The sequence below is a fragment of the Daucus carota genome, chromosome 8 (assembly GCF_001625215.2).
Source record: "Daucus carota subsp. sativus chromosome 8, DH1 v3.0, whole genome shotgun sequence".
Lineage (NCBI taxonomy): Eukaryota > Viridiplantae > Streptophyta > Magnoliopsida > Apiales > Apiaceae > Daucus > Daucus carota.
In genome coordinates, this window is record NC_030388.2 from 31,888,350 (window position 1) to 31,907,903 (window position 19,554).

At 33.7% G+C, this 19,554-nt stretch overlaps 3 protein-coding genes and 1 pseudogene across 4 annotated transcripts; 2 read left to right on the forward strand and 2 right to left on the reverse strand.

The window, feature by feature from the left end:
* Positions 1-348: 348 nt before the first annotated feature.
* On the reverse strand, positions 349-4,060 carry LOC108199204 (probable nucleoredoxin 1-2). Its single transcript, XM_017366934.2, has 5 exons — positions 3,821-4,060; positions 3,521-3,687; positions 2,826-3,389; positions 1,185-1,691; positions 349-981 (listed from the first exon to the last, which is right to left on the reverse strand). The coding sequence occupies exons 1-5, from the start codon at positions 3,972-3,974 to the stop codon at positions 472-474; spliced, it is 1,902 nt and encodes a 633-aa protein (XP_017222423.1). The 5' UTR covers positions 3,975-4,060; the 3' UTR covers positions 349-471.
* A 5,121-nt stretch (positions 4,061-9,181) lies between these two features.
* Positions 9,182-13,864, reverse strand: LOC108197255 (protein DETOXIFICATION 45, chloroplastic-like). 2 transcript variants are annotated; one of them, XM_064083420.1, is made up of 9 exons: positions 13,551-13,863; positions 12,428-12,810; positions 11,855-12,027; positions 10,934-11,077; positions 10,587-10,737; positions 10,425-10,501; positions 10,282-10,333; positions 10,009-10,204; positions 9,182-9,930 (listed from the first exon to the last, which is right to left on the reverse strand). In XM_064083420.1, the coding sequence occupies exons 2-5, from the start codon at positions 12,487-12,489 to the stop codon at positions 10,637-10,639; spliced, it is 480 nt and encodes a 159-aa protein (XP_063939490.1). In that variant the 5' UTR covers positions 12,490-12,810; positions 13,551-13,863; the 3' UTR covers positions 9,182-9,930; positions 10,009-10,204; positions 10,282-10,333; positions 10,425-10,501; positions 10,587-10,636. The 2 variants fall into 2 exon arrangements, with proteins under 2 accessions (XP_063939490.1, XP_063939492.1); XM_064083422.1 differs by having other exon boundaries at positions 10,282-10,501; positions 13,551-13,864.
* An 846-nt stretch (positions 13,865-14,710) lies between these two features.
* LOC108198580 (phenolic glucoside malonyltransferase 1-like) lies at positions 14,711-15,711 on the forward strand (annotated as a pseudogene).
* An 834-nt stretch (positions 15,712-16,545) lies between these two features.
* LOC108199989 (isocitrate dehydrogenase [NAD] regulatory subunit 1, mitochondrial) lies at positions 16,546-19,508 on the forward strand. Its single transcript, XM_017368025.2, has 4 exons — positions 16,546-17,091; positions 18,317-18,556; positions 18,647-18,725; positions 19,044-19,508. The coding sequence occupies exons 1-4, from the start codon at positions 16,582-16,584 to the stop codon at positions 19,316-19,318; spliced, it is 1,104 nt and encodes a 367-aa protein (XP_017223514.1). The 5' UTR covers positions 16,546-16,581; the 3' UTR covers positions 19,319-19,508.
* Positions 19,509-19,554: the final 46 nt, after the last annotated feature.

Here is a 19,554-nt window from a genome sequence, read left to right on the forward strand (position 1 = left end):
ATGTTGATTGCTGCACAAATCGAAGAGTGATGCTGTTTGTTAATTGAAGATGGTAACCTCTGCCGTAGATCCCCAAATTTCATCCAGACAACTGCGTAACATAAGGTTACATATGTGTTCTTTTACATCCAATCATCTTCTGTGAACAAATAGGAATTGTTTGATATGATTTTTATTTATCCAACGCTGTAGCCTGTATGTGTAGCTGGCCCCTATTATATAAGTATATATTAAAGATTCATAAAGGTGTGCTTGGAACCTTTGGTGCAAGTCTTATCCATTTGTAGTCAGAGTCACTCCTATATCCACTATCCACCAGTAGATAATAGAACTTATACTAGCAAAATATGAAAATAATAAAAACAGAGTAATAAATAAAAAACTGCAATAGAAGCATATTTGAAATGGACGTCTTTGCAGTATCTTTCAAGCAGTTCGTAGGTAAAACTTTATGTTTGAGTAGAAGTTAGTCTATGTATAGATTCGCCCGTTATACCGGAAGTTAGAATAATCCAACCCCCAGCAAGTAATCAACTGACACAAGGTTTCATCTTCCAAACTACCAGCATAAAAGGGGAACTCTGAAGCCTCAAATGTAGGATACATAGTTTTTCTAACTAGTTTTCCATCTGCACTGAACGCAAAGATGGGAATATGAAACAGGAGCACATCATAAGTAGACCGGCCATACCAAAAATAGGAGGAGTCTAACTCATGCATCAACTTGCTTCCAGGTGATACCAACCAAGGCATATCTCCAACAAGGTGTTTGCTTACGGAAGATTCCGTATTGTTTACCAAAATGCGGATCACTTCAAACTCATCATCAGTACCCTTCTTCCGAAAATACCTTTCTTTTAACTTTGTTAGGAACTCGATAATTGACATCACTTCTTTTGAGCCATCATCGACATTAAGCAAGTTATTAAAGCTTTCAAGAACAAGCATAACTTTCTTCCCAGAAAGTAGTGAGAAAGGAACCTTCAAAACCAAATTAACAAGTTAGTCAATGATCACAAAGAGAAAAGTTGAAAAGCAATGGTAAAAATTGGAAAGCTTTTGAGCTTTACAGAAGTTATAAAGTCTGTAATCTGCAACTTGCAGGATTTGTGAAGAAATTGTTTGAATTGGAGAAAGATAATCCACATAACTGAAAACATGCATAAAAAGATCTAAGAATTCACCTGAGACCCGTCGTTCCTTCTAAAGACAGTGTTCGGATCCCAGAGCATCTCCCACCTCAGTTCCTTTATTTTTTCAGTCTCCAACTCCGCAGCCTTCTTTCGGGTGAATGGGTATCCTCCAATCCCATACTTATGCAACATTCTAAAGCCAAATGGTTCAATGTAATCCGCATGAGGCCCAAAAATTACAAGACGAGGTGAATAATCACACTGGAACTCGAAAACCCGCATCAACTTCTTATAACACATGTCTTTAAATGGCAGCGCCAACCAAGGCATATTCTTGAACTTTTCCCAAAATGATTCTTCACTTTTCCAAAATAACTTTTCACTTCTCCATTGCTTCCTGTAACGTGGCTCATAAATGTAAACAAGCACAACCTCAAATACGTTCTTGATTTTGAACTCTTCATACACCAACTTAAGTTTTTCAGTTCGCGAATCGGGAAAATCAGGGTGGTAAAAATACAAGGCTACAACTTTATCTTCAAAAGTGTGAATAGGTATCTGTTGGTACAAACAGGTATCAATAACTGAGTTAGCAGATTATTAGGAAGAAGATTAGTTACACTTTTTCTATACGCCTAGTAAGCAAAAAAAAAATATAAGCAAAATAAAAACTGTTAAGTCCGACATGAGCATATGACCAATGATCTCTTATGTAAAGAAAAATGTTAATCTAGACTATAATTGTTTCTATATCCCCTTGACTTGGTTTGGCAATGAGGGATTGAGAGTTCGAAGCTCAGTCGATATTGTAGGATGAGTTAATATTTTATTCTGTAAGAGCATCTCCATTGTTAGCAATCTTTGGTGCCAAATCTCCGAAATCACCACATACATATCAACTTATAATTTTTAAAAAGTTTGTTTTCCATTAGAAATTGCTCCAATGATTGGTAGCCAAAAGTTATTTAGAGGTCCCAACATCTTGCCTGTGACACAATCATATGTCATAAGTATTTATGTAGGCTAGTAATTAGCTACTATTTAACTTTAACTTGGTCACGCGAAAGAAGTTCGCACCCATTCCTTCACAGATAGTTTAAAGAATAGCATCTCAAGTTGGCACCCTTTTATCATGCTTGCAACTCCAAGAGAGAGCTAAAAAAAGTGTCCTGCCACAAGGCACTTTCCCCCCTTTTCGCACCAATTGTTGGAGAAGCTCCAATCGACCATTACCAAAAAACCTCTCATCTACTGTCACAAGCCCCCGTTGTCAATGATTCCTCCCACTTTTCCGTACACACAGTCCTTATGGTTAGGCGAGCACAATAGTTTAGTTGGTGGACAAACGTGACCTAGATAATGTCGCTTTCAGTCTTAGGGCAAGTCCCGACATTAATACAGAGGCTTACATATTGCATGTGACTAAAGTATCCCATCTCTTTAAAAATATTGATATATGTAAACTAATTTATATATATCATCAGTTACGGATAAGAAAGAAATACAATGTAGTCAAAATTCTGAATTACTTATTTTAATATAATGAATGGAGAATGAGAGATGAGGTAATATAGAATAAAAGAAATGATATATTTTACAATGGTGTTTTATATAAAATCCAATACAATAAAATTAGTATGACCTGAGTATCAGTGAATCAATATATGAAATTATGGAACATATAAACCATACCTTATCACCATTGTTTGAAATGACGTAATCACGCTGGGGAAAGCCCAATAGTGTTTTCAAGCAGGGTTGCTGAGTTGCTAAATAATCTTCCGTCCGCAAAAATTTAAGTCTTTTGTCACTAAAAGGATATCCTAAGGATCCATAGTACTCAAGAATATCCCAAGACCAAGAGCAACATTGTAACACCATGCCTGTTTGGTCAACAATATACAAATTAGGTTGAAAAACATGTTCTTCAGACACACCAAAGCTTCTTTGCACATGTTTCCTGGATGTTACATCTGAAAATGGGATGGCTGTCCACGGCATGCAAGAAAATAAATCATGAAAGACCTTGTGAGAGTCAGTTTCAAGAGAAGGATGGACTGGTATTTGTGCTCCGAAGTTATCATCATCGAGATCATTACAGGCAACCAGAATGATTTCAAAATTATTGACCGGACGTAGATCATCATATACGTCCTTGAGCAATGCTGTGTGCCACAATGAGTGTTTAGGATTTTTTGCAGATAGTGGCAGGAAATATATACCAACAACCTTGCCTTCCAATTGCTCAGCCTTAACCTAAAACATTGACAATATTAAGTAAATATGCTAAAATGAATCATAATGTACTTGAATTAAGAAAATAACAAATAAACGAATGATGAGTATATATGAAATTAGAATCCGTAATTAGACATAAAATACCATACATGTTGGTGGTTGTTTTTGACGAGATAATTCCTGTTGTGAGTGAAGAGAAGGTCAGTCAAAGAAATGGTATCTCCTTTGGTTATGCCCCATTTGCCCCATTTTAATTTGTGATCAGATGCAGCATGATAGCGTTTACATTCAGTATATCCTCCTCCTGTCATAATGCCTTAATAACAAAACTTATATAATTATTATAATTCACCAACAATAATATAATTACAATTCACCAACAAGATAATTTTGATATCAATTAAAGAAAACCCCAAGTAAGCAATTTATAAATTTTGAAAACGGTTTACCAGACAAGTGCAGAGAATTGAATGAACAAAATATTGTGCTCTTTACACATGTTGATAATGTTCTTGTAGTTGCACAAGTTGTAAGTCTGCTGGAAAACTTTACTCGCAAAATATATTTACCCAAGCTTCTCATCGACAGCATACCAAAAAACATTTGCAAGAGACTGTGTAGATACCTGCAGCAGTGTGTGTGATAGTGAAAGGGCGTGTTTGGGACCAAGGACGCTCTCAACAAATATGGGCGCACATGATCTATATATATAGCATAGTAAACATAATAAGTGGAATAGGGTATAAATTTGTATTCATCTTTTCACGCTACTAGGATGACAGAAACACACGTAAGCACCGTTGTCTAATTTATTTATTTATTTACCGGTTTATCTTCATTACACAGTTTTTATTAATACTTTTTAATTTTAATATAAATTATTTTAGCACCGATCACAACACATTCATTCCTAAATTTTAAATCAATTATATTATATTAAAGATTTTTCTTTATTTAACATTTTAATCATATTTTACTAATCATGGTTAAATTAAAATTCTAATTTGTATAGAATAATAATTTTATTTAACATATCTATATAATTTATATTTTTAAAATACTTACTAAAAATTTAATATTTTAATTTGAAATCAATTATAATATATAATTATATATTTTTAAATTAATTTTCTTAGTTTGACATTTAATAAACAAAAAACTCTTTAAATATAAATTCAATTATAATTAGAGTATATTGCAGTTTGTAACCCCTGAATTTGGTAAAAAAAACAGTTAAGTACTCATACTTTAAGTCGTTGCAGTCCGCCTCCTAAACTTCAAAAAGCATTTCAGTTTGTAACCCTTCCGTTAATTTAGTCCGTTAACGTTAAATCTGACTCTAGGTACAGGGGAGTTTTTTTACTTTCATAATATAATATTTGACTTTTATCAAAAAGCATTTAAAATAATTTGATTTTATATTTATAAAATATTAATTCTTTTATTAAAAAAATATAGTTTTCAAATCTGATTCGTTAAATAAAAGTATGATTTAATTGTGTTTTTTTTAATAATATTATGTAAGCGGAATATGATATTAGATTTTTTACAAGTTATTATTCGAGAAAATAATATTTTAGATCGATTTAAATTCTTATAACTAATTCTTTTAAATAATGATAGTTGGGAGTATTAATATTTAAGTAAAAAAATATTTTACGTAATTAAATCAAATTAATTATATATTTTTTGGTTTAAAATCATAAATTATATTATGCAAGTACGAAAATGCCCCTTTACTAACGGCTATTATTTAACGTTAATGGACTTTTTTGATGAAGGGTTAAAACTGCTACTCTTTATGAAGTATGAGTACTCAACTGTCATGTTTCAAAGTTTTGGTACTTAACTGTTTATTTTCTAAACTTAGGGGTTACAAACTGTAATATAATCCTATAATTATTTTACTAAACATTATAAATTAATGAGTTAATTACACTTTGTAACCCCTAAGTTTGCTCCAAACGCAGTTTAGTACCTGAACTTTAAAACGTGGCAATATGCACCCTACACTTAACATTCCCGTGCAAGTTGTAACCATTAGTCACTATTCCGTCCAAATCTGCCGATAACTTTAACTGTTTGAGAGATAACAGTGTGTATATTAGTTTCTAACAGCTACTTTATCCCCTGTGACCCCTCAAAAATTATGTATTATATTTTGAAATTATTTCTAAACACACACAACGATGTAAAAAAATTTAAAATAATTTTTAAAATATGTATCTAGATTTAGAATCTGAATTTTTTTTACATAAACGATGTAACTTATTTTAAAATTTTAAAATAAATACATATTTTAAAAATTATATTAAAATTTTTTACATCGTTGTGTGTGTTCAAAAATAATTTCAAAATATAATACATAATTTTTGAGGGGTCACGGGGGGTAAAGTAGCTGTTAGAAATTAATATACACACTGTTATATCTCAAACAGTTAAAATTAACGGCAGATTTGGACCGAATAGTGACTAGGGGTTACAACTTGCACGGGAATGTTAAGTGTAGGGTGCATATTGCCACGTTTTAAAGTTCAGGTACTAAAGTGTGTTTGGAGCAAACCTAAGGGTTACAAAGTGTAATTAACTCTAAATTAATTTTCATAACATGTTTATACAATAATAACTGAATCTAATTTTTATAACATCCGGGATTTTCGTGTAGAATGTTACTCCCTCCGTTCCTTTATGTTAGTCGCTTTGACTTTTTGCACGTATTTTTGAGGTGCAAAAAAAACGTAGTTCTACACATTATTTTTCAAAATTTCTTTTCCTGGATAAAAATATAGATGTTAAACTTTTATTCAGAAAAAGAAAATTTTAAAAATAATATGTAGAAGTATGTTTTTTATACACCTCAAATTACATGCACAAAGTCAAAGCGACTAACATAAAGAAACGGAGGGAGTATGTGATTACAATATAAGTTGTTTGGATATCTTTGTATTTATATGAATTATAGATGATGTGGGCTAAAAAATAACCCTTGAGATATAATTAATATTGCATTAATTAGACTTAGTATGGTCCAATAAATAGGCCCAGTCAATGAGGCCCAAAACGCTAATTATTTATTGATAAATGCAAATCAAAATTGCTGGATACAATTTTGAGAGATTATACTACTATCCTTCTTGTTTTTCTGTGCATCCGCATGTAAACACGCGTGCTGTCTAATTCCGTGCGTAATCATTTAATACATAATGCTAGTTTTATGTGTAGTCATTTAATAACATACACCTGCATTACGTTAATTCTGTCCTGTACATTATATCAATAATACAGTCAGACTCATATTTTTGTCTATACATGTATTTATATCTTTAATATAATTATTCGGTTATTCTAGTGTGTGACCATGGACACATGCTAAGCGCTTAATTTTATAAGTTTGACTCATTTTTATTGGCTCTCATATCTTAATAATGGTGAACCCCTGATATACAATCACCACACCAATCAAAATCTCCCAAACATATAAAATTCGGCGCTTAGCATGTGCCCATGACGCACACTAGACAAACCCATAATTGTTAATAAGATTTTTCATATTCATCATTCATATATTTATATATGTGTGTAATTTATTCTAATTTGATTAGATGTAAAAAAGTTAAATCTAACATATTTATTATTTTCCTCTAGTGATCTAAAATAGCTCAATCAACTTATTTGTTTTACCTGGCTGTGTTTATATAAGATATTATTTTTTTTATTTTTTCTTATTTTTAGATTTCATCGTCAATATTATGTTGTCATATAATCTTAAAAAAGAACTTATATTTTTTTTACTGAAAATTATAAGTTCAATACCGATAATATTTATCTACAAGAAATAACATGATAAAGAATATTTTATTCTATTTTTATATTTCTAGAATTTAACTTTTAATTTATAATTTGTGTTATTTCAATATCAAAAATATTTATTTTAAAATGATAACATAATAAATAATAGGCCTTTTTTCATAACCTGGTTTTATAGGGCTTTTATAAATAATAGGGCTTTTTTCATAAATAATAGGGCTTTTTTCATAGGGCTTATATATATATATATATATATATATATATATATATATATATATATATATGCCTTTTTTAATACTTATTTTATGTATAGAAAATTCATATTTTGTTATCATGAAGATATTGATTTAACATATTATGGTAAAATATAATTTATAAATATTTTCTCTACTAACTTTTTTTTAGTTCAATATTAAAAATAGATAAGTTATCTGTAAAATTAACATAATAAATAACAATAAAAATAACACAATAAATAATGCATTATTATTATTAGCTTTTTTATTGTATGTTTAATATTAAATATTTTATCTGTGTTTTTAATATATGTAATTTATATTTTAAATTTAAGACATGCTTAATAGTACTAATTAATCAGTTTTTATCTTAAAATAAATTAAACTTTTTATATGTATATATATATATATATATTAATGTAAATAAAACACTTTTTATTTTGTTTTATGAAAAATTATTAAATATTATTCAACTTCCGTTTCATAAAATGCTATTATATTAAATTTTTAATTTAATTGTCACAAATAAATTAATAATATTTTTTATCATATATTTGATTTAGACATAATATATAATTATTTTAGATAATATGAGTTATGGACATCAGTTAGTGTACTGATGATGATTTAACGTGTATTTGAGTCGAGAGTCCGCCGGTCAGGTGTTCGATCGCCGGTCAGGTGTTCATCTTGAGCATATCAGTGAAATACTCCCTCCGTTCCTTTATGTTAGTCGCTTTGACTTTTTGCACGTATTTTTGAGGTGCAAAAAAAACGTAGTTCTACACATTATTTTTCAAAATTTCTTTTCCTGGATAAAAATATAGATGTTAAACTTTTATTCAGAAAAAGAAAATTTTAAAAATAATATGTAGAAGTATGTTTTTTATACACCTCAAATTACATGCACAAAGTCAAAGCGACTAACATAAAGAAACGGAGGGAGTATTCATTAAGACTTTCTACAGTACAGTCAATATAGAGTTTACTTGTGCGTAAAAAGTAAACCAATTTTTATTAATTTCATAATTAATAAAGAGGCTAATTAAACAGCCCAATAAATGTGTTCTAGCAAGGAACACGAAATAGCCTAAATCCACGAGGAATCCGATTCCTACTTTCCAGGGCTCCAAAACCCAATCAAACTATACTGGAGGGGCTGATTTTTCAGGGACGGTGATCCCCGATACCCAACCACTGATCTAAGGAAAGATCTCACGGAGGATGATGAAATCTCAACTAACAGGGATGCCACTACGAAAAATAGACATCCGGACAAGGGGCTTGACATCCGTTGCCTTGAAGGCCTCAAAGAATGAAAGCTTAGGACATTGGATAGTCTGCTTATAATTTAACCTGGAAAGGGAGCAACAGACTCTACAACTTGCAAGAATTGGTAGGCATGAAGCCCCAAGGATTGATTCCCGGATAATTGATCTGATCTCTGAATGATCTAACACTTCTTTCACTAAGATATCAGCTATTCACTATTTCACTCCAAATAAAATGAATGTTAGCTGCAACTTTCATTGACATAATATAGCATGAGCATTTTAAAGAACCAGAAGCTAATAAGCTATAATTGAAACCTTAAAATGAATACAAACATTAACACTTAACACAAATCCCTCTAGGGATTGAAATTTGCTAACATTCCAAAAATGAAATTATGATATCTGATGCAGCTCAATACTAATACCAGCATCACAATACATAATGATTCTTAGAAACAAATATAGAAACGTAATAACATAAAAGATACGGATATAAACGAACAAAACAGGTCTCCTTTGGTTGCCATTTATCATCTTACTTGGACTCCAAACAACTTATGGGAAGTGTTATCACAAGTCTGAACTGTTAACATAATAAGCATAATAACCATATCTATTACATATCCAGTTACGGATCACCAGGTTCAACAAAGAAAGGAAGAAAGCTGATTCAAGTGCTGTCTGATGAAATAGGAATAAGTGGAAAGAAACTCTGGAAATTATCAGGCCATGCAGTCTGATTCTTTTCAGGCGACTTGAGCCTTCTGGCGCTTAGTGTACTGAAGGATAGGATCCTTAACCTGTCACCAAAAAAATGGAAAATTAAGTCTCTACAAAAGAGTAAGACTATTTTTGTTCCAGAAATCAGGTTGATTGGTATATGACAACAATATGTGATTTTATTGTTACGTTCCAATTCTGCACCAAAAGCTCTATCCGGAGGCCTAAGGGTAGATACATATAATTAATGGAAGGAAGGGGGGGGGGGGATGTACTTTCTGTGTGTGTATACATGGAGTATTAATCTTATGACATTTGATCTCTTTAATGGCTGATGACAATTAACTAAATATAAAAACACAGCCATGGATGGAAGCTTCCAGCGCTTGCTTTTCTGGACCGCTTGCTCTGAGATCAAGACTTGCTGCACATGATTACATCAAACTCACTGCAATTGTCACTGTTTCCATTGGTTCTGCCAATTTCCATTACTTGTGCAAAACTCTCTCTAGAAGCTGCTGGCTGCATGATTTAAAAAAGTTAGACTACAGTATTTTAAGTCACAGAACATCGAACATCAGAAAGCAAAACATCTTTTACTTGGTAAATGTAAGGCAGTTGTTGACCAGTCCCTGAGCTCTGCTTGTGGGGGTTCCATGCTCTTTCATCTTTAAAACAGTATGGTCACTCCTGATGGATCCGTTCTGATAAGCATCAGACTTGCCTATCATGCGAGTTAGATCTGATCCAATGGAGCGAACTCCGCCACAAGTAGACAAGTCCCTTTATTTGCTTCCTAGTTATCATTACAAAGTTAAAGTATTGAGTCATTCTGTTCAAATTAGAGGCGAATTTAATTGATCAATTACGTACCAATTGTCTGAGGTTCTGAGTGGTTCAGCTTCCTTTGGGGCTCATCCAGCTCCTATCAACATAATTTGCATTTAAAAAAAAATCTGTTTACAGGAAATTAAAGAAACTTGCATTAATGTGCCTAAAGAACTTTAAACTTCAACCATCTCATTAAGGTTCAAGTTTTTCTTGACTTCATGCAATTTTTTCTCAGTTAAATTGGAATGGATCACACGCTTGCCTGCAGAAATAAAAGGAATATGTGAACATCGACCAACAAATCTGATTCATGCACTGAAAGTAATTCTAATGCTTAATTTTCATACCAAGTCTCCTATTGCTTTGAGCTTCAACAAACCCTTCTTTTGTCATCTTATCAATTAGCTTGCGCACAGTGGTCTGGTTGACTTCTCCTTCGAGCTTGTTGTGAAGCTTGGAAACAGTAATGTAGTCCATTGGAAGAGCATGATAAAGTGCCTGCAAGTGATTGTAAGAGAATTGGGCAATATATCTATTCTATAAGCTAAAGGATAGGTGACAAGTGATCTTCCATTATGTTTATCATTATAAATTAACTCCCATACAAATATTTGATAGAACACATTTTTAGTCTTACTAGATACCTAAGAACTGAAAATAGTGCACCGGACATTATATATCCAGTTACGTTTACCTGAATTGGAGCGTGAATGTGCATTTCTTGAAATGTCTTCAGCCACAAAAGAAGTAGCAACACTGAGGAGAGGAATATTAAATAGCTTTGATACAATATTGAAAATCGATATGGACACACCAGCTGAAGCCAACTCCACAGGGCCTGCAAAGATACAAAAATGCGAGTCACAAATTATAACCGCCTCAATACAAAGGATTTCTGCTCCAGAATAAAGGCTCCAAATATAACCTAAACAAATTCAAAGGAAATGAAAAAAGATTGTAGTAAAATAAAGATGACATAATTTTTAATTCAGATAAGATATGTAAATCTTCCAATAGACAAGCTGTTGGCTTATTATTAGCCGAAATGATCATGAAAAAACAAATTACTTTTCTTTTTTGTACACACCGCTTAATTATATCGTTGAATTTAAACATCCAATTATTCTTAAACTAGGTTCAGGTCCCAAAGCAAGAGCTATGCCAGCAAAAAACCCAAGAGCATCCTAACTAAAATGAGGAAAAGCTGCATCATCAGCTGATACAATAACAATCCAGTGTACCAATCTATTTAATTTATGATACAGCAAGATACTACACCACTAGCTATTTCCCCAGGACCATTTAGACTACTGACAACCGAAAAAATAAGCTGAACAATAGGTGAAAATCATGGAATAGAACTGAAATCCCTCAATCCCCAGGAACAATGTAGACAACAAATTAAAGTACAACAGCAAACACAAGTACATCCTCCCCGTCCAACCCAATGTCACTATAGGTATTATATTAAAAGCAAGTCATATGTATATATAGAGAGGGAGGGAGGGAAGGAAGGATATTCTAAATAAAACATAAACTGATGGTGGTAGTGGGAAATCAATCTTTGTAGAAAACCTTTACAACAGTTGCTTATAGAGAACTGAGCCCTAATTACCTAATCGACCAATAAAAGCTGTTTCCATAAGCTGTGCAAATGGGTCAATAGCCTGTCCAAGAATTGCTGGAAGGGATAACGTGATAAGTTCATGTGTTGGATTGGTGGCATTTCCTCTTAACTCAGCCTTAATTTTATCAGATGCAACCGACGTAGAATTCTCATTCAAATCACTGTAAACAAAAAGAGATTGTCATGAACTGGAGTAAATAAGACACCCCATAGGACATAGTATACACCCCATAGAAAATAGTATGATTGTTAACATGCATTTATATTTACTCTTCTAATCTTAAAAAAACAGATGATGATGATGATAACAATAACAATAATCATCATCATCATCATCATCATCATCATGAAGAAGAAGTAGATAATTTTTGTAAGAAACAAAACAACTAATGCAAATAAAAAGCAACACAAACTTAAAGAGGGGTAAGATCCAACACTAAACAAGATCTGGTAACTAGGCAGTCCACTATTAGAACAATTGGCACAAAAATGAAAACATTTTTCAAAGAAGCGCGAATTACGTAACATATGAATTATAAAGTAAATTGTCAGCAGTCTTACAGGAAAGTATCTTCTGAAGTTGATGGCTCAAACTCTTCTTCTATGGACAAATTTTCATCCATATCAGAAGTTTGCACACTAGAATCTGAACTCAGCTAATAATTAATATCAGATAATGGGCGTCTTCTTTGGCGCATAAGGGGCAAGGGTGACGACATTTGTATGTAGTTGGTGGACAATGAAGCACGAGCAACAATGTCAATACATCTCAATCTCTTCCCATTAACTAACGTGTCAAAATTGCGAGATTGACTAGAGTTTTGCAGTAATAGTGACCTCCCCATTCTTGCAGTGGGATTCAGTTCCCTAGTAAACAATCTAGTAGAAGTCCCTCCACCAGACACTTGAGAAGCAACCAATTTTATCTATATTCAAGTGTCACCCTGTAAGGTAAAAAGTAAAAACAAATGTGAAATGAAACACGTTCAATTTTTAAAAAGAAATCCCACAACAAACAGCAGAACTTTAAACTTTTGTCGGAAATAAATCTAAATGTTGTGAAAAATCATATTTTTGAGCAATATATTAACAACCAGTTTTTCTAACAAAGGTTTACAGCCCTCGGTCACTGACTAATATAGCAGAAAAAATAATTTACACCCTCCATTTTTCCAGACACACGCATACGACATACATACTTAATTGTATATAATTGAGTTGGAATATAATATATTTGAAAACGAACATAAAACTAGACAACAGCAAGAAGAAAAATCATCACCAACTAATTAGCAAAAATATATACAAAAACATGACCACCTTATCAACTAGGAATTGAGAAGCAGAGTAATAGATGGTAAAGATTAGTATGCAATGAAACATGTCAGGAAAAAAATCCCAGAAACAGCAGATAACTAAACTCTGGACTTCTTTAGTAAAAAAAAATTCAAACTTTACACATAATCTTTGAAAACGATAAGATTTTTAACATAATCAACAACCCAATCCACTAACAAAGTTTCACAACACACACACATATTCACAAACACAATCTACACATATTGAGTTTGTGTGCTTTGTAAAGATTATATAGCAGGAAAGAAACACAAAATTGGATAAAATCAAGAAAAGATAATCAGTAAGTCATCAAAGAAGCAAAAGAAGAAGAAGAAAGAGGAAGAACCTGAATTAAAATTGAAAACAGCACTGTGGGTGTGTGCTTTGTACTATCTGTTATACACACAGATGATATTCACAATATACACTTTTTGCAAGCCAGGGTTTAGGTGATCACAGACTACTGAGTTTGGGTTTTTGCATACAAGGACAGAGTACAATTCTATCCATTTCTTTACTTTTTCATAATTTATCTATCAACCCTTTTTATATTCTTGAGCGCCAGTAGTGTATTTTACTACTATTTTAGTGGTAAAACAGTGGGCAATGGGCAATTGGGCATGACAAGGAAACAAGGAATAAAACAAGGAAACTCTGAAACCGAGATTGCAAGCAACACGATCAATGTTTTATATACAGGTCATTTAATAAAAAAAGTTGATTCCTAGTGGCCAGTGGGAAATGGGAATGAGATTATACTCCCTCCGTCCCTCCCATTTCTTATCAAATGGGTTGGGCACAGAGGTTAAGAAATATGTATAAAGTAGTGGAAAAGAGAATGAAAAGTAGGTGAAGTGGTGAGAGCCATTGATTTTTAATGTATAAAAAGAAGATAGTGGAATAAAAGTAGTGTGAAAAAGAAAGAAAAGTGGAAAAGTGATGAGACCCATTAATTATATTTGGTAAGTTTTGAAATGTAAAGAATTGGATGGGACATGGAAAAAGGAAAGTGTAAAGAAAACGTTGGGACGGAATGAGTAATACATTTTTGTAGTGCAAACTCATTCACGTTACCATTAACCAAGCTCAAATCTCATCATCCAAGCGGTATCAAAGTTTTACCAAGTCCTATGATTCCAGGCATAAAAATAATAAAATATTATTCAACGACTTTAATTAAACAAAGTACCTCACAAAAGGAGAACAATTATCTTTTGCATATGCACTAGGAATCAACTTTTTTTATTAAATGACCCGTATATAAAAAACATTGATCGTGTTGCTTGCAATCTCGGTTCCGCCTCTTGAGAAATCACTTGCCCTGCTCTTAAATACAGTACTATTTTCCTTTGTGTGGTCATCTTATAATCCCTCCCCACAACTCTTCCCAGTAATACCACCCCTGCAATACGCTACTCAAAACATGACTCAGTTTCACTAACAATAGCTGAGTTCATTGGGGCTACTTCTCGAGGATTCGACCATCTCTCCGGGAATCATCCTTGAGATGTTGATGAGCTGTTTGCACTTGTTCCTCAACTTCCACGAGGTGATATTGAGACAGTTGAAGATGACAGCGTTCTGGTATCTCCCGTTTTCTCTATTCAGGTGACCCTGTTTCCGGACCACGGATTTACAAACTCCCATGTCATTGCTGATGGAAAAAGTTCGTCCAATTTCATCAGGACATAGGCTTCTATTAATGCTAAGCAGCTGATCGGTGAATGTAATTATGAAATTTTAGATACTCTCCCCTTTAAGGACAGGAATGTGATTAAAGATCCCAAGGGAATAGCTTCCATTTTCTTCAAGGCGCAACATGAGATTTGTGGAGCCATTTCTTATGCAGCACCAAAGAAAGACCGGGTTCAAGCCACGTTTGTGATGAATATAGCGCAGATACCAGGACTCAAGAACTTGGTGATGGACAAAATCCCACATGTGTCAACTTTTATGGTAGTATGTGCCTATGTATGGACTTGCATGGCCAAAACAAGGGAAGCTTTAGGGCATGAAACTGAAGTGGAACAACATTTGATTTTTGCCATGGACGTCAGGGCTCGTTTGGATCCGCCAATACCTGCAAATTATTTTGGGAATGCGGTTTTGGTCTGTTGGAATACCCTAAAAACCAGTGAATTGGTAGGTGAGGACGGGTTCTGTAAAGCAGTTCAAGAAATAAACAAGGTCCTGGATGAAAAGATTAACAATAAGGAGGGAGTAGAGACGCATTTTGATGACATTGAAGCTGCAAAAGGGATGCCAGCACTCGGGGTTTCTGGATCGCCAAAATTTGACTATTATACTACAGATTTTGGTTGGGGAAAACCCAAAAAGTATGAACATCTTCACGGCAATTGTGTAACCAGAGATTTAAAGGGAGACCTGGGGATCGAAAATTTATGTGCTTATTTTATGATTTTTCTTCCCTTTCTACGTTTGTGTGATTGCAGGGTGTAGTAAACAAACCTTTTGTTAACTCCATATATGCAAGAAGAACACAGTGATCAGTACATGATAACCATAATGTAACAGTTTTCACAACATAGATCTTAACCAATGAGCATTGAGAAGTTGAAATATTTTTAGCTTTGCAATTCCTAAATGCGATGTGTCACTAGCCACATGCACGTCCAATTTATCTGATCAATTTTAATCAACCCCGTTGGATGCTCTTAAACAGACATGATCCGAGCTACACTTTTGATGAATTTATCCCAGATCCGAGGACTCAGAAACTTGGTTTTAGCACAATTGTACAAATACCAAATGTGTCAACATATCTGGACTTGCATGGCAAAGGCACGCCGCCCACAACAGGAAAAGAATGTCGAGAATGAAGTAATAGAACATTTTTCACTCAATGGATGCTTTTACTACTATGATTATCCGACCTAAAGCCCTGCTCGAGTTTATAAATCTTGAGCATATTTATATGAGATTATCCTCTTCTTATATTTTAATCTTCAGCTTATTTTAATCTCAGATATATGCGCTAAAAAATAAATATGAAAATTAGGATGTTAGTTTTGAAAGTGTAAAAGTGTTAAGAAGATTTAATTAATAAACAATAAAATGAAAAAGAATAAATTTTTTGCAAGATGTGCATAATATGTTTCAAATTTTATTATATTTTTTCAAATATATTCCCGACAGAAAAACACAACATAACTTATAAAATAGGTTACACTTCCTCAAAAAAAATCTTCTATATTCAAAAATATTTTCTATTTTCTATTATAATATTCGAAAAAAACATATAATTTAGGATGAAAAATTAAATTTCAAAAAGAATATTCATAAAATGTTGATTATTATCTTTATAAATACATCATAACAAAGTAAAATTTTACTTTGTGTTGATCTGTCATCGATCAATGGCGACGAGACGAACCCTACCTCTCCTCCGCCACCTCACCTCCTCCCCCTCCCGTTTCCACCCGACCCGATCCGTCACCTACATGCCCCGACCCGGCGACGGCGCCTCCCGCACCGTCACCCTAATCCCCGGCGACGGCGTCGGCCCTCTCGTCACCGACGCCGTCGAGCAAGTCTTCGCCGCGATGCACGCCCCCGTCGCCTTCGAAAAATACGACTGCGACGGCGATATGAAAGCGGTCCCACAAGAAGTGATGGATTCGATCAAGAGGAATAAAGTGTGCCTGAAAGGCGGATTGATGACGCCGATGAGCGGAGGCATCAGCTCGCTCAATTTGCATCTTCGAAAGGAGCTCGATTTGTTCGCGTCGCTCGTCAATTGCCAGAACTTCCCTGAATTGCCTACGCGCCACGAGAATGTCGATATTGTTGTCATCAGGGAGAATACAGAGGGCGAGTATGCTGGCCTTGAGCACGAGGTTGTTCCCGGTGTCGTCGGGAGTCTTAAGGTATAATGTTATTCCCTGACTTCACCAATTTTATCTCGCGTGTCGAAAATTATGTCATATTTTTGTTTTAGTATGTTGTTTACGCGAAATTAGGTTTTAATTGCTTTGTATTATGTCATATTTTAGTTTTAGTATGTTAATTAGGTTTTAATTGCTTTGTATTGGACCATTGGTAGTTAAAATCAAATTTGTTTAGGATACTCTACTTTGCTGTGCACTGTAACTTATAATGGATTTTGTGCTATAAATTTGGTGACAATAGGACTTTAATTTACCTACGTCTTTAAACTGATTTCAAACTTTGTGTTAATAGTTGAATATGAATATGTTGATCAGTTGATGGCAACTTGAATCGAATGTTCTTTCTTAGGGTATCTGACATTTTTTGTTGTTTTGCCTCTGCTTTATGCTTGCTTTGACTTTGATGCACTTCCATCTTCAATTGATTAACAACTTTGGATTAATTATTTAAATTGAATATGTTGATCAGTTGATGAGAAATTTACTTGAATGTGCTCTGTCTTGTTATATACCATTGTGTGTTTGTACTTTGCTTTACACTTTCTTAGTTACTTTTAATTTATGTTGTGGTTTCTTCCAAGATTTGGTTTAGGATTTTCAGGAGAACTGATTAAAACAGTGGAAAATAATTAGGATTTTCAAATTGCTAATTAAGTATGGTGATTATTCTTGTGGAAAAAAGTTGTGATTTTCAAATTGCGAATGCAGCAGGTATTAGCATGGTGATTGTTCTTGTTTATGTATTCAGCTGGCTTTGTTTCCAGATTAAGAATTTAGCATCATTTAACATAATTAATATAAATAAAGGGTAGATGTTTGTACATTCTCAGTGTATAGACAAGTGCTTTTGTTTATCTTTATGTTTGATGGACACTTTAAATTATTGTTGACATAGGTACTCCAGTTGGCGATGTATCACATAAAAGTCATTACTAAAATCGAAAAACATGCCATCAGATTTTTTGTCTAGGATTTGGCCATTCGGGGGATTTAGTATTTTTTTTTCCCTATCTTTATTTACTGTTCTTGCTGAAGTCTCCTAAATTCAAGATATATGCTCTCTATTCTTGCTTTCTTTTCTTCAATGTGTGGCATGTTCTCTCATTCTTCAAGCTGTTACTTGAAAGACAATTGTGATACGATATATAAATTTCCTTAAGAGCATGAAAGTATGCTGCAGTTCTAGTTGTCCCAATATGTTTAGGTGATAACGAAGTTCTGTTCAGAACGTATCGCAAAATATGCTTTTGAGTATGCTCACCTCAACAACCGAAAGATGGTGACAGCAGTGCACAAAGCCAACATCATTAAACTTGCAGATGGCCTTTTATTAGAATCTTGCCGGGAGGTTGCAAGCAAGTATCCAAGTATCAAGTACAATGAAATTATAGTGGACAGCTGCTGCATGCAACTCGTATCAAAACCCGAACAATTTGATGTTATGGTATGTAATATCAACATTTATCAGTTACTCACCCTATTGATTTTGCGTAATGTTATCACGGAGTAAAGGTGGTTGATGTATATTTTGTAGGTCACCCCTAATCTGTATGGAAATCTAGTGGCAAGTACAGCTGCTGGTATTGCGGGGGATACTGGTGTCATGCCAGGAGGTATCCACAATACTAGCTCTGTCTCATGTTTCATTTAATACTTCAGGAGTCTCATGTCTCATGTATCTATATTAGAGAGTTGGCAAATCTGAAACAGGGGTTAAAGCTCTTTTGGCTTTTTAACAAAAAAAATATATTATGTTCTTGAAGGGCCAGCTCATTATATTAAAATCTCTACTCGAATTAACACCTGAATATGTGTAGGTTACTGTTGATAAGGTTATGAAGCAAGCAATATCTTAACACTCTTTTACCTGTACTCAAGTTACTTGAAAACTATTGACTGAGACTGTTGACTTGTTACAACTTCTTATATAGGTAATGTGGGGTCCGATTATGCCATTTTTGAACAACGTGCTTCAGCAGGAAACGTGGGAAAAATTGAGTGGGTAGAGCAAAAGAAAGCAAATCCTGTAGCTTTGCTCCTCTCCTCAGCCATGATGTTGAGACATTTGCGGTTCCCACTGTTTGCCGATCGGCTGGAGACTGCAGTAGAGCGTGTAATTTTAGAGGGCAAATACAGGACGAAAGATCTAGGAGGAAACGGCACCACACAACAAATTGTTGATGCTGTTATTGCAAACGTTGACTGAAATTTGACACGCCTGCTGATTTTTTAAGTACATGTTACCTCTATTTTTCTACATATATAGTATATATTAGAACAGTCAACAGTTTTGTGGGGCAACATCTTGGTTGTATCGAATCATCAAGGTTTAAATAAGCGTTGGCTAGGTTGAATAAGCCAAGACAAATTTAAATGCTGGTGCAATTTTAGCATTACATCTCGTGTCACAAAGATAGAATGCCACACTTGTTATTATTGAGT

Excerpts from the sequence above, each read along its gene's own strand:
- LOC108199989 (XM_017368025.2), top strand. The coding sequence starts at position 16,582 with ATGGCGACGAGACGAACCCTACCTCTCCTCCGCCACCTCACCTCCTCC. Across the intron at positions 17,092-18,316 it reads GTGTCGTCGGGAGTCTTAAG|GTGATAACGAAGTTCTGTTC; the intron begins GTATAATGTTAT and ends CAATATGTTTAG. Across the intron at positions 18,557-18,646 it reads CCGAACAATTTGATGTTATG|GTCACCCCTAATCTGTATGG; the intron begins GTATGTAATATC and ends TATATTTTGTAG.
- LOC108197255 (XM_064083422.1), bottom strand. The coding sequence starts at position 12,489 with ATGGATGAAAATTTGTCCATAGAAGAAGAGTTTGAGCCATCAACTTCA. Across the intron at positions 11,078-11,854 it reads AGCTTTTATTGGTCGATTAG|GCCCTGTGGAGTTGGCTTCA; the intron begins GTAATTAGGGCT and ends GTATCTTTGCAG. Across the intron at positions 10,738-10,933 it reads ACATTCACGCTCCAATTCAG|GCACTTTATCATGCTCTTCC; the intron begins GTAAACGTAACT and ends AATCACTTGCAG.
- LOC108199204 (XM_017366934.2), bottom strand. The coding sequence starts at position 3,974 with ATGTTTTTTGGTATGCTGTCGATGAGAAGCTTGGGTAAATATATTTTG. Across the intron at positions 1,692-2,825 it reads TTTCAAACAATGGTGATAAG|ATACCTATTCACACTTTTGA; the intron begins GTATGGTTTATA and ends TTGTACCAACAG. Across the intron at positions 982-1,184 it reads GAAGGAACGACGGGTCTCAG|GTTCCTTTCTCACTACTTTC; the intron begins GTGAATTCTTAG and ends TTGGTTTTGAAG.